The 15106-nt window shown below is 35.5% G+C and overlaps 1 protein-coding gene across 3 annotated transcripts in view; it reads right to left on the bottom strand.

Moving 5' to 3' along the window:
- Positions 1 to 15106, bottom strand: part of LOC121874701 (two pore calcium channel protein 1-like) — a 77977-nt gene that overhangs the window by 29433 nt on the left and 33438 nt on the right. Inside the window, exons 2-9 of one of the 3 annotated variants that reach the window (XM_042378952.1) lie at positions 13005 to 13114; positions 10655 to 10844; positions 9455 to 9624; positions 8639 to 8721; positions 7768 to 7888; positions 6512 to 6640; positions 5930 to 5991; positions 3401 to 3574 (exon numbers count right to left, since the gene is read on the bottom strand). In XM_042378952.1, the coding sequence (XP_042234886.1) occupies positions 3401 to 3574; positions 5930 to 5991; positions 6512 to 6640; positions 7768 to 7888; positions 8639 to 8721; positions 9455 to 9624; positions 10655 to 10760 (845 nt within the window). In that variant the 5' untranslated portion in view covers positions 10761 to 10844; positions 13005 to 13114. Of the gene's footprint in view, positions 1 to 3400; positions 3575 to 5929; positions 5992 to 6511; positions 6641 to 7767; positions 7889 to 8638; positions 8722 to 9454; positions 9625 to 10654; positions 10845 to 13004; positions 13115 to 15106 lie in introns of those variants that run through there. The other 2 variants (XM_042378953.1, XM_042378954.1) reach the window with 2 other exon arrangements.

Below are 15106 nucleotides of genomic sequence, written 5' to 3'. Positions count from 1 at the left end.
TTGAGTGTAATGTATTTAAATAACTTGAACAGAACTTTAATAGCTATAACACTCTAAGTTCCGGCTACAGTCGGAACATTTTAAAAGTTCTGGAAAGTTCAGACCAGAACTTTATATTATGGTTCCCGTGCATGCCAAATATCTATACTGGGCAGTACAGTACTACTAATTATGACTAACTTATCTCTCTTGAGGTCCAGTGAAAGTTATCCCCCATAGACTCAGTGTTAGTGCAGGAAGACAGGGGAACACTCAGAGGGAACCTACAATGTTCAAAACAATCACACGGGACAAAACCTTTCTCTTATCCAACCACAATGGGGATTACATGCAAGTCACAGTGATGAGAGGCAAGTGCACTACTGCTAGACATCCATCTAGATGTCTGGCATCTCTTCACTTCTTCCTTTATTGACAATTACACATTGATTGCATTTTGGTTGTCAGTTGTACTAACTACACAGGTAATTAACAAAGTATTATAGATAACTAGTAATCATATGTACAGTCGTACCCCGCTTAACGCGGTTTCACTTAACGTGATTTCTCATATACGCGGTGCCTCGCCAGAACCAAACTTTCACTTAACGCGGTTCATCTACTCATATACGCGGGAAGCGGCGCGGGCACGATGCGCACAAGGCCGCCCAGTCATCAAAACATTACCGAGTTCTTCACCCGCCACCCACCACAGCCGGCCCAAGTCAGTGATAGTGATAATTATAGTGAGGATATGGACTTACAGTATATGGACTTTGAGTGGTTTGACAAAGAGGCCCTGCAAGCCTCTGTGGTGGATAGTGATACAATTGATACAAGTGATACAGGTGAGGGCCAATAATCTGCCCTCTGCCTCGGAACCAACCCCCCATCCCCGTGTGCCCAGCCATCTTTTCTACTAATGTAAGTGTTAAAAAACCTAATATTATTGATATTTCTCTTAATTATTAATTGTGTGTGCATACCATCATAAAGTTTAGATAATATTTTTACTACAACATAGTTGTGTGTCGTCAAAAAGTGGAGTTTGGGGGTCGGGCCAGTCTCTATTGGAATTAATCCCATATGTTCTGTTGTTCACTTAACGCGGTTTTCACTTAACGCGGTACCCTGTGGGTTCAATTGACCACGTTAAGCGGGGTGCAACTGTATGCAATCACTCTATGCTAATGCTTAAAAATAAGTGTACGTATACAATATTTGCTATGTAAAATAAAAATCTCAAACAAAATGCACCAATGATTTAAAGATGGCAAGAGTAAATATGCAATCACATAGTGAATGCTCAGTGATAGTATACAAAAAGCATGAGCTATAAGCACCTCAAGCGTATCCCAATAAATTTACTTTTTGGTAAAAAACTAGAAATGTTAGACATCAAATCTAAATGAGCATCAGCCATTTAAGTTAACCTCTGGCCATGAAACAGTCAAGTAAATAGAAAAATTAAGGTGTTATTGAACTGAACCATACTGAACACCCTCACCATCATCTATCCATATGTATTATTTTCAAGAAGAAAATTGTCCCTAGACTTTCCTTGGAAAAGTAAGATACCAAAAGTAATACAGCAGTTTGATGGGCAGTTAATCACAGTGTCTGGTAAAAACAAAAAAGTAATGCAGTTCTTTGCACCCTAAAAAGATCTTGAGACAATGTATACTCAGTAAGTGTGAAAGTACAGTACTGTACATAGAAGAATGGACTGTGTATGCTAGTGTGTAGAGGGTATATGTACAATCCCTCCTTCATGGAGGAAGAGAAGAGTGACAGTTAGCAACACCTGCTACAGGAGACGTTACAGGACGAAGGCAGGCCATCCTGTATCATCATATCACTATTTGGCCTGCCTGCATCACAAGCTCAAGATGACAGCATCTGCTGGTGAGTACAGTATATAGTAATGTACAGTATACAGTAGCGTATATAGCAGTATATTTTTATTTATAATATATTGTACGTTTACAGTGGTGCTTGCATAAATACAGCTGTGTCTGTCTGACTGCGGTTTAGTCACTCTGTGTGAGATGCATAGTTTAGACTCTAGTTAAACTTTCACCATTACCCAGAAAAATTGTGAGGATGTGCAATTTTTTCCGTGGATGAGAAAATTTGTCTCCATACTGTACTGTATATTTGGAATTCTTTCATATCCGGAACCGCTCTGTAACAATCACTCCAGCTAATGGGGATATTACTATGTGTATTTTTAGTGTTTACCAGAGTCTTGTGCTACCAAACTATATTTTATATACCAAATCCTCTACTGAACCTCTCCTCAAATATTTAAAATATTCACATTCCTATATATTACTGTATTACAGTGCTCTACTGTAACTAAGAAATAAAGAAAATATAACATAAACTATAAAATAGGACAAATAAAGAGTGGAAAGTGAATTATGTAGAGAGGAGAAGGTAGGTAAGGCAGTTGAGGGTGGAATGACTCAACAAAAGTGACCCCTCTCTTCCATCATCCCACCGCCATTAAAATGACATTACGTAATTTTACCATAATTCCCATATTAATTTGGTTCATTTGGTGCCGGGTTAATAAAAAATTATATTAAAATAATTTTGCACAAGGAAAAATTACATACTTAACCCCAGATGAGTTATTGTGTTCTATTAAATTCCTGGCAATCTGCTTATATAGATGAACAGCTGACCAGCCAGCCAGCCAGGGAAGGAGCTGTTTATGTAATATAGAACTATTTTTTACATTATCTTTGTGTTACTGTATTTTTTATCTCTTATGCATGATATTGTTACCAAGCTGAATTTTATATAACAATAAAATCTGGTATTGTGACAATATGTCTGGACTAAAAATACCAAACTTTTTCATACACAGTAAGCCAAACAAAAGTTCGGTATTGGGCGAGTTTTTTAGATTCGTTTTATACCAAAAAATTCCCTCTACCGAACTGGCTGCTCACCCATTAATTTGGTATAGGTAATACTGTAGTGAAAATCCAAATTCAACTTCCAAATTTAAAAAAAAATTAGTCCAAGTGTTTCAGTACTGGACACTCTGTCTCTCTCTGACTATAAATAAGATCTTTGACATACATTCTCAACAATCATGTCTGTTTGTTATCAACTAAGAGCCAAGTTATACTCTCAATCCACCTTCAGCAGACAGAATATGGAGACAACAATCACAGACAGTTATAGATAAATATACAGAAGTCACATTAAAAAGAAAACTACCTGTATCTCTGAAGCTTAAAAATAATTCCAACCCTAAAACTTTCTTAAAAAGAAAACTAAGCTTCCCAATTACATTAATAATCAATAGTAGTGTCAAATAAGAATAATATCATGGGTTATCAATGTATGCAACTGCAAAAAAAAAAGCAGAAATATATTAGTATAAAGCCATTACACCATATCTAACCTGTCCCCAAATAGCTTGAAAGCCATGAGAGCAAATATAGCCAAACTGAAGAAGAAGAGAAATAGTACATTGACCACATCAGGGAGTGTTCGTCGGAGGTTACGGAAGGACCTCCTGATCTGACGCATCTCAGGAAAATTCACAACAAACAGAGGCCGCAGAACTCTAGACCACCTGAAAAATTTTTGGTTACATAAGGGTGTATGTATGACAATGTGTGATAGTACATGTATACATTAACATGGATGTGATAGTATTACATTATCCTAAACTTCTGTTATTAAATTCATATTTATTTAAGATCTTGAAATAGAAAATTTAAAAAGAGAAAGAAAAAAAAAATCAGATTCTAATATTACCCAATAAATCATTGACTCTAATGCTACCAATGAAACTATAAAATATCTACAGTAATTCTGCAATGCTTACTCTTACCGCTTAATTAAAAATACCAAAGACATCTATTAATTTAACCTACTGGACAAACTGTATGATTATTGTTTAAAGGAAAAAGGGATTATAAGTATTATACAGTACTGTAATACTATACTGGTAATACAGGTTGTACCTCTCTAGTCCAGCAACATCGGGACCTGACCGGTGCCGGACCATGGAAATTGCCGGACCATGGAAATTCACCCTTTTCCTGGATAGATAGTGACTTGTGCTTATGCTTGGAAGCACTAGCACCACTTTCTCTGCATCATGGTCTCTTTGAAGACATATTGAAGGGTTAAATATCGTACAGTAGCTTCTCAAATTTCGCGAGTTTTTAATTCTTAACGTATTTTATTGGAACACAAAAAAATATATAAATAAAAATTTTGACGGCGGAAACTTGAATTTCGACGGGTTTGAACGGCCCGCCAACGTGCAGACGACATGCATAATCGTGTAAACAGCGTCATTTCTCTTATGTACAAAAGATTCATTATTGTTTATTACTGAATGTCTTTTTTATTGAATTAATGTTTATGTGTGCAAAATGAGCAATACAATTCATTAATAATACGTAGAATATTAAAACACACGAGGAAATGACACAGCATTGTTTTCGTTGATTACAAAACCAGTGACTGACTGGTTCCACATATAAAACTGAAGAAAATAAGACCCTGGCTGTAGCTGTAGTAAAATAAATATGGTTGTTTTAAGTAATGTTATTTAATGTTAATAAATGGAACAATAGAAGTAGCTAACCATTAATGGTAAAAAAAAAGTGAGACTGCGCGTATGTAAGTGCGCACATGTGAAAACATATAGTCATTACTCTACATAAGAATATGAAAGCAACACTTATTTACTGCTCATATATATATTGAAGGGTTAAATGTTGTACTCTGTATAGACAAGCAGAGAGAGAGAGAGAGAGAGAGAGAAAGAGAGCAGCCAAACTGCCGGATGTAAACAAACCTTAATTTCCCGCGGCTTTTTTTTTTTTTAAGGGTATTAGCCCACCTGGGCATAGGTCACTGACCCACATTGGGGCCTGAGGGGCAAAAATTTAATACTCCTGTAATAATAATAATAATGCCAGACTAGAGAGGTACAACCTGTAGTAGCATCCAGTACAGTATATATTAAGTAATTATAGTACAGTACGTGTACTTTGAAACCACAGAGAACACATGATTGTTCCCATTAATACGTATTACGAAAATCAGTTGTAAATGCATTAATACTAGCCTAACTTATACAACACAATACAGTACTGCCCTATTCTAAGATTGGTATACAGTATCCCATCCGAGTTTATATTTCTGCCCCATTGGTTAGTCATACAATAAACAAAACATTACTAAGCAAGTACTGAATAACTACCGGTATACTGTTTGTACCAGAATGGCAAACTGTTAAAAAGCATGGACAGTAAGCCCTAAGTACTGTATTCTATATAATGCCACAATTAAAATTTTACCAAATTTAAAAATACTCAGACATAAAGCAACAATTACAATTTTCTTTTATATCACTTCTATTTTCTTTATGATTTTTTTAGAATTACATAAGTAACCTACTAGAATAGCATGCCCTAGATTATTTGGTAAGAAACACAATACATTGTACTGTTCTCTAGTTATCATGCATTACATCATTCAATCTTGTATATTCCTATTTGTACATGCCAAGGAAGATGGTGGATGCAAAATTTACTCAAAAACACTGGTAATCACTCTTTTCATTGGAGACCTCGAATGTCAAGAGATGAAACAGAGAAACATTTAAACTAAGTGGCCTTACTGCCTCAAATAAGCTTAATATTAAAGTGAAAGAAGCTGGAGGTAATCTTCAAGTAATCTGGCAAATATTTTAAGCTCGAAAGGGCTCCCACCATAGGAGAGAATGGTCATGATCAGTTACCAGAATATTTTGAAAAGATTTCACATGTCATCCATTTTGAATGATGACAAAACCGTAGAAAATACAAACATGTAGAGATAGAGAATAGTAGAAAACAACAGATCCTTTATGTGCAAAATCAAAACATAATGCAATCTGATAAAAGTCAAAATAAATAATTACACTTACCGAATACCATAGTGGCCAGTCTCTACTAGTCCAATATATATAACCATGTCTAAAAAAGTAAGCTGAAAAATTATCAAAAATAAGTTATGGAACAAACAAGCAGTTAAAAAGGCATACTACAATAAAATAATGAAAAATAAAACTTATGAAATACAAGAGACCAGGAATAAGGATTCAAGCAATTATTAGAAGTCAAAAGTTAAGGCTAAGTTTTGCATAATATTAGTTTCTAGTATATATTTGTGCTTCAGAATTATCAATGCGCAATGGTAACAAATATCAATGTCCGGTTAACAAGCCAGGGATAAATGAATGAGGAGATTTTCTACTGTAGTTATATTTCCTGTTAAAAATATCAACTTGCAAAAGACAAATTAAGAAAACTCAAAGCATTCAAATTAAATTTTTACTTAGCCAACCATGCAGAATAAGCAAGATGCTCATATAAAAGTTAAAATTACCATTTCAAACAAAGCTTAACTACAATTCAAGCAGAAGAGCAGGGAATTATAGCATAAATCATATTTCAGTGCAACATTTGAAACACAAAAACCATGAACATGTAAATGTTGGAATACTTACACCAACAAATACTATGATCAAAATATTCTTAGTATCTGACCAGAAGCGGGTAAGAGGAGTGAAGACACTGATGTGTATAAGTCGAAAAAGATAGAAGAACATAATACCTATTTCCATTGTGATAGTTATCTGTAAAAGAAAAAATACAAGTTAACATATTATTATAGTGCATATATAGCAAAATTATAAGCCTCTTCAGTTCATATTCTGTTATACTATAAAACTAAGGAGAAGTGTGAAGGGTATTTTTGTGTAGGAGAGTGAGGTGTTCTATAAGAGAAAGAGAACACTATCTTTACCATCATGCAATACACAACAATATGGTTATAGCTATACACAAATACAGATTAGGAAAAAGTGTTTTGGCTATACAAAAGGTAGTAAATGTGAGGGATGGCTGGAGGTACAGTTAAATGATTATGACTGTCAACTTGGAAATTCAAGTGAGTGACAACAGTTAGTGACTAGATTGCAGATACTGGTACATACACCAAGTAATCTAACTGGAGAATGCCCTAGAAAGTAAAGAGTTGGTTGAAGAGAGACTTCTTTATACAGTGACAAAACCTTACACAACAGGTATCATCAATTTTAAAGATACAGATTGGCTGAAACTTTAGAAAAAATCCAAGGTGGGAATATTAAAGCTGCCAGAATGCATTTAAACCCTAATGGGTGCCTGGGTATTAAAAAAGAATAATCTGTTAGGCTACAGGAGGTAATAATATTCTAAATTCATAAGAACAAATATAAAAATATGAAAGAAAGACAAACTCACAAAATAGAGTGATTTCTGGGGAAGGGTGAGCAGCTGAGGGGCAATTAGGGTTTGTGTGAGGTGAAGGTGAACAAAACTTGGGGCCTTGTTGTGGATAAGAAGTACCATGGCAGAACAAATCTTTTACAGCTATACAAATGAATGAATCAATCAATCAAAACAAATGAAGGGAAGGTGTGCATGTGTGTGTATTTGCTATTGATTCCAGCTAGTAGGTTATCCGACCCCCTTGGGGAATTCATCAAAAGGTTATCCCACCATTGGCAAGTATAACTGACAGTGTATTCAACTTAATACTAGCTGTGTAAGGACAAGTGTACAAGGAGGAAACCTTGCAATAAATGAAGCATTGAATATCTTCCTGAACAATAATTTCCACTTTATCATCTTTTTCGTCTCCTTTCGTACAACACATGCAAGACATAGAAGGTCTCATTTTAAGGATAATGTTATCAACACAAAGGTTTACACCACTCACCCAGTATTTTAAACTTAAGCCGTGTACTGCTGGCTTCTCAAAGAGTGCTAAGGAGAGGTGGAGGAAAAGTATACAATACAGCACGATTTGCCCCCATTTACTCTGGTACATGTGGTATAATCTGAAATATAGTTCAACACGGAGTCAGAAAACACATCTGGTAAAAAAAATAATAATGCATGAAACATAAAAAAATAACAGGTTTGAAACAATTATGAATTTTTAATCTTCCTGAGCTATCATACAAAGTCAAGAAAGTCAAATACAGCTCCTCCCCGACTTACGACCTGGATTTGGGTCCCTAACCCCGTCATAAGTCGGGGAGGAGCTGTATTTGACTTATCTGAATGAAACAACAAAACACCTTTACTTCTTTCAAGTGTAAATCCCTCAACAGCTTCCTCCCCTTTTACCACATCAATTCCCCTACTACCCTTCTCACCAACCACAACCTCCTTCACTATTACTGTACACTATTACCTGTCTCACCAAACACCTCTTCCTCCTCTATCACATCACCACACCCTTTACAACATGCCTCACTCAAATTGCTCCAGTTTTTCATACATCTTATGTCTCATAAGTTGGGTTCACTACAATTCTCATATTGCTAACCAAATACAGTACAACTTCTAATAAAATAGAATGAGATAAAACATCTTTAAAACACATTATGCTGGAGAATAAAACTTTCATACTAGTGTTGAATATTGTGTGAAGGAACAAACAAAAATATATAAAAATTATATTTATGATTTCTTAAATATTCTTTCTTCCTACATTTCTTACATTATATGTCATAACCCTTTGAACTCCAGCTTATTGAATTACAACTGCCAAATTACCATCTTTATCTTAGTTAGTGACTTACTTCAAATGCCTCTCAGAGACTTTGAAGTCAGAGTGTCTACCATCTCTTGCATCTTCAACATAAGTTGCAGCAAGTAAAAGATTCTGTAATATAAATAAGACTTTTTACATCATGTCAATTATTTTATGTTACATATTAAAAAATAAACAGAATGAAGAATATTAATAGTTAAAATCTGTAAAATAAAAATATATTTTCTTACTATAAAGCATAAGAGATATGTGATTCTGTAAGGAAAATAAATCTTCAATAGACAGTGCATCTAGTGAGCAATTCAATAGAGTGACAGCCTCTAGAATGAGAGGAGCCCATGATGAATTACCAGTTGGACCACATTTTTTACAGAGAACATGGGGTTTCAAAAGGAAGTTGCTAGACTCAAAAAATATGCTTAATAAGGAATGGAAAATGGCAACAAGACATTTGCTGCTAGTGTTTTAGAGGGATATAAACTGCGTGTAATGGTTGTAAAAGTATAGGATAATAGTTTATTACAGCATTTTAGAAACCTTTATTTTTTGTGGACCTCCCCCACCCCCCCTTTTTTGTGCATATGGGGGGGGGGATCTGCTAGAATTTCTAGGGACCAGATATGAATTCTTATTTTACCACGAAAAGTTAACTTTAAAAGATAAAGATCAGTTAGAGAAAGTGACTCTGGAACTGAACCTCATACTCTACTGAGAGCCTCAAGTACTTGGTACAGTATGTAGATTTTCTTTAAATATTTCTATAAAAATAATGAACTTTTATCACAAGTTCAACCGAAACTCATCAAAGCAAAATACAGTTCTGTAATCCTTTTGAGTAACTTACTAAATCTGATACAGGAGGTACATCTGTACTGTCAATAGCAGTGCTTCCATCAGCAATATTAGAGACTTCAATCGTTTCTGCCTCTGGCTTATAGATAACACTTATTGGAGTGGAATCATGGTCCACTTTATTTTTACGAAGCTGTAGTGAAGATGTTCTTCTGTGGTGCACTGAAAAACCATAAGTGTAAATGAATGTTGCAATTATAAAATTGTCTTTCTATGTGTATAATTCATGAAGTGTAAACCCAATACTGTATATATCAAGCATAAAGTGCATATCAAATCCATGAATGGTGCAATAAGAATAATAAATGTCTGAATGTAAGGAGTTAATGGCTGCATAACAATGACAACTGTGCCAAACCTAAGTCACACACAATGTTTTTATATTCAATGCCACCAAGGCAATTACAATTATGTTTGTTCAAATGAGCCCGACAAAATATTAGCTTTTCTATACCACACCCCTGCACCCTCCCTAAATCTATCACGTGTCAAGGATAAACAATACAGTATAGGCAGACAAGGTTAAATAAGACATTCCAGTATAGTACAGTATACAGTATAATTGTTAAGGTTCTGCATTTTCACTGTAATAGTATATAAATTGTATTGTTACTATGAACATAATTTTCTATACTGCAATTACATTTTGTAATTAATTACAACTATTTAACAATTATATTTACAAATTACAATTACCCCATGCCATGCCTTTCTCTGTTATGAAATTCCCTTCTCTCTAAAAAGTTTTTCATATATGTACTGTACCTACAATCAACACTTTTTTAAAAGAAAAACAAAGACCCAACTTGTGCCACACAACTTAACAGGCCAATGACCTATGCTCGGGTGGGCTATTCACCATAAAAAAGAAAACATATTTCTATCTTGTCTATTTATGCCAAGCCAGGCAAGAATTTCTATAATACCAGTCACTCTATCACTAATATAACCCTTCTGTAAGCACAATGTCATATGTAGGTTGCCTCCTTTAGTCCCACACATTACTTAAAAAATGAGCAACCTCCTCAAAACACACTATCAGCAGCACCACAAATTTCTCCTCATTTATAAATTGAGCTTACAAAGTGCACTGACAAATTTGCCCTGCCACCATCTTTTCCTCTATGCTGTAACTATGGAATCTTACACAAAAAATACAATATATTGTAACATAAAATTCCCTTCCCAATACCTTTGGAAGCTGAAGCCTCAACATTATTAGAGGCAAGTTGATCAGCATTGCTTTCATTTTCAATTATCACTTCTGTAATGTTGTTGTTATCATTTATGCTTTCCATCTGTCTGGCTGTTTCCTTGTGTTCTGTGGGAAAACAATCAACTTTTGTATCCGTGTCTGAGATCCTGCTATTTTTTCATGGTCTCTGAAAGAGAATTATCATATTTATAACATTCAAAAGCTGCAGTTACCCAGAGATTAATACTAAGCCCTGGTAAGTAGATTAATAAATTGTTCAGGTAAAGCATGCTGTGGGATGGTAAATGTAAATTCAGTAAAAGTAAAATGCTTGGGTTGAAACTTAGTACAAAACTACACTAGTCAAGACAACCAAGATATCAAAATTAGTAAAACTTGGTACAGTAACCCTGTTGAAAATACAGTACAACACAATACAGTATCTCAAAAAGTGTCTGCCCTCACTCTGTGTAAAACATTTTGAGACCACAGATGATAGATATTGGGGTATGCATTTACTTTGGTATACTGTATAGTTTAACATAAGTAATGCAATGTTTATTTATTTCGGCATATTTAATATGATGTACGGTTTCCAAATGTAGTAGGACCAGTATGCCACAGAGCCATGCATGCCAACCTCCTGGGATGTCACAAGTTGCATGGAAAATATCCTGACAGATACGTTTTGAGATACTGTAAATACAGTACAGTATATCAAATACCGTACTACACAACAAATAATAAAAGCTACAATATGCAAATTATGACTCAATTCAATAAGGAGTGGGATACCTTAAGAAATGTGGCTTCAAGGCATTCATTGTATAATTTGTCACTTGTCTTCAAGGATGGCCCCTAGAATTTAAATTACTTAAGGAGCATAATCTCTCGCCAGCACAACAACTCCCAGAGTGTTAACAAGTTGTACAATCCAGTGTCAAGGAATAACAATAATAAGACCATAGAACTCACCAAATGCACAAGCTAAGATTACCCCAGAATAAAGTCTGCCAAATGATTAACATCCAGGCTCCCAACTAATTTGCCTTAGTTCTACCCTATCTGGGGATCGAATCCAGGGCCACTAACTTTTGAGGCAAGTATGGTAGCTCCTACACCAGTGCACCTCTACACCATCAATATGGCTTTGTTACTTTTACTTTTATCCTCTTCACCAATGATCGGCTCTTAGCCATTTGGGAGATTGGTCACATCTCTGTTATGCACTGTTGGCAAGTACTGGGCATGCACCGACTCCTGAATGTACTTGAACCTGCTCCAGTGTTGGCCAAGTCTGGTCTTGAAAGAGCTCACACTCAGTACCGTCACAAAACTTTCTGGCAGATTGTTCCAAGAGTTCACTACTCTCACTCCGAAAAAGTTTGCCCTCACAGTTTTCTGGATCTGCAGCTTCTTTCAGCCTTGAGCTGTGACTCCTTGTGGGGTCACATAAGGAGTTTTATCAATTCATGTATGTACTGACTTGTGGAGTCTATAGCTACAGCTTTAAACAGAGAATTGGAGATGGAAACTGTAACAAGTTTTATAAGTTATTATTTTACTTTCGGTCATCCGGGGAATCTTAGAACTATAACTAGGGGGTCTGGGGGGGTGAAGCCCTGCTGGTTAGATTAGATATAGTTCCTGGGTTCTGTGGCTAGGTTAGGTTAGATTGGTTAGGTTGGTTGGGTTAGGTTGGTTAAATTAGGTTTCACTAGGTTAAGTTGGTTAGGTTAGGTTTCGGTCATCCAGCGAAGTTTAGTAAGTTCGGATAGGTTTTTCATGTGAAAAAAGGTGATGCGTGGATAACGAAAAATAACCATAAGAATTAACTTAGGTAAAATTTTAGGGTAAAATTATCGATTCAGTCATCCATCTATTTGGAACCTAACCTAACCTAAAACCAAGAAAACTAGCCAAAAAATATACTTTTCATGTGAAAAAAGGTGATGGGTGGATAACGAAAAATAGCCAGTCTCATTACTAAGTTCAAGCCCTTCTAAAAATTTACCATTAAAAACAAAAGTGGCCCAAGTACTAAACCTTCAAAAACTCCATCTAAGATTCATGGCATTTCCGAATATTAACACAATAACTCACATATTACACCGAGAGATAGAACGTGTACCATGGTATCATTATTAAATTTACATGTCTTATAAAAGTTACTATTTTATTGTACTGTACCACGAAATTACCTGTTACACTTTTACCAATTGAAGTTCTGCTATAAATCAACATAGAAGAAATATCTACACGTTTTGTGTTAGGAGCCACTAGAGATATAATATTGGTGATCGTTTAACTATTTTACCAAAAGAGATTATATATGTATAAGGCTTACCTTGATTAATATTTAGTGACACTCGTGCTCTGGCCAAAAGGTCACCACCTCCCTTCTGTCATTGAGTGTTTACATGGGGGCGGAGTCACTAATTCCGAGTTATGCAGTTTCTAAAAAAAAAATGTGTTTATGTCATACCCTACATAATTAATGACAATTTATATTACTCTGGTTGTATAAATTGTTTCACTGAATTATATTTTAAATTTCAATAAGGAAAAACTGGTTTTCTCAAATTCGCTGTTTTGTAATCTGGAAACAAATTTACACACTGTAAGCGTGTTATTTAATATAATAGCGAACACTGTCAGTGTAACGTATGTGTGTGACGAAATTTTCATTTAACAATTTTAAAGGACATATTTGCTAATTACAATTTCCAGTTTCATTTATGATCAATCAATTTTTAGACAATAAAATTGCTTAATATTTAACAAGTCTCTTGAGACTTCACCAACACACGTACGAAGAAAGCAACACGTATGCTTTATCGTACATTTTATAAATAGATAAACAATTAAAACTAGAAAGGAAGTCACAGAAAGTGAGAGAGTGCCTCTAAAGCAAATTGCCTCTGCCTTGTACTATTGTGTGATCGGCTTATATAATTTAGCGCAAATACTGGTACTGTACATGAGAGAGAGGCATATTGAATACCAAAAACTGTCAGGTCTTTTTGTGGGCCTGGTAGCTAGGCCCCAGATTCCCAGAGTTGTACTGAACATTTTTTTTACTCAACGAGAGGGAAAGGCATCAACTGTATTTACGACAGTCACTGGAACAATTTCTTTCATTTTGGTCGCTATCTTTCTTGTGCTGGAGTTCAATTGAACCAGCTAGAAGGGATTTAATATATCCAAATAGTTTTTTTATTACGATCTTCTGAGACTTACAAGCAATGTTGACGTGATCTTATAATTTCTGGTGGATATTACCCGATTCCTTCTCGTTTCGTATTGATAAGATTACAGACAGAAAACAATAAAACATTCCTGAGGCAGAAACAATTTTATAAGGTATATAATTAAAAGAAAAAAGTAACAATAAGAAATAGTCCATGAAAATTAGTGCTGGGCTTCAACACGAGCTGAGGTATAATAACAGCTCTTGTTAAAAGACAAGGACAGGGAGTTCCACCACAATCCTGGTTTTACTGCCGTAAGTTCTAATGTAAAGCGAGAGAGAGTAGCGGGGTCAGAAAGGGGGAAGAAGATAAAGGGAAAGAAGAAGAAGAATAGGGGGTAAAGACGGAGAAAGGAGGGAAAGAGAGGGAAGGAATAGAGGGGGAGAGAATAACTACCCCTGAAACAAACCAACCTAAAGACCTTGCTCTCTCCTGCATCGTCATCCTTAGAGTGTAAACAAAAACAGAAACATTAGCAAACTGGCGGGAAACTGTAAAAAGGTTTTGGTGGAGACCTTCAGATAAGCTGAGTGTGATGGGCTGTTTGTTACTCTAGAAAAATGTTGTTTTTAGGAAGACTGGCGGGAGATTGTTGATGGGTTTCTCCCGCTGCGGCTGTTCTCCCCCTCCCCTCTCTCTCTCTCTCACAGTTTGTAAGTAGTCTCTTCCCATTTCCTTCGTTATTATCTTTTTTCTCATTTTACACCAGTCTCTCTCTCTCTCTCTCTCTCTCTCTCTCTCTCTTTCAGTATCCTTGACTGGCCGTGCAGATCCAGGGCAACATCCAGAATTCAGGCTCGCTCCTACACACTCTGAACACTACACCTATATAAATATAACTCAAGGTACATTTTTTTAACACTCTTGAATCTATTAATACTTACATTAAGTTGGCAAGTTTACCATAATCTTAACTAAATACGAGGGTCGGATATACAGACGCTCATTTAGGTATGCTTGAGTCTTGAGTGACATTTCGGTGCAGAATCTGGTTTAATGATTGTTGAGAATGGTGTCACTGGGAGGTCAATAGATAGATAGATAGATTGGCAAACAGAAAGACAGATAGATAGAGAGATAGATAGATAGGTTGACAGGCAAACAGACAGTCAAACATACTGTATACATAGACTGTAGACAAACAGTTTAACAAATGACTAGAAAAATACATAGATAAACAAACAGATACAGTCAAACT

This window comes from Homarus americanus, unplaced genomic scaffold (assembly GCF_018991925.1).
Source record: "Homarus americanus isolate GMGI-L3 unplaced genomic scaffold, GMGI_Hamer_2.0 scaffold34360, whole genome shotgun sequence".
Classification (NCBI taxonomy): Eukaryota; Metazoa; Arthropoda; class Malacostraca; order Decapoda; family Nephropidae; genus Homarus; species Homarus americanus.
The sequence above is the reverse complement of the archived record's forward strand: the minus strand, read 5'-3'. Positions and strand labels throughout refer to the sequence as shown.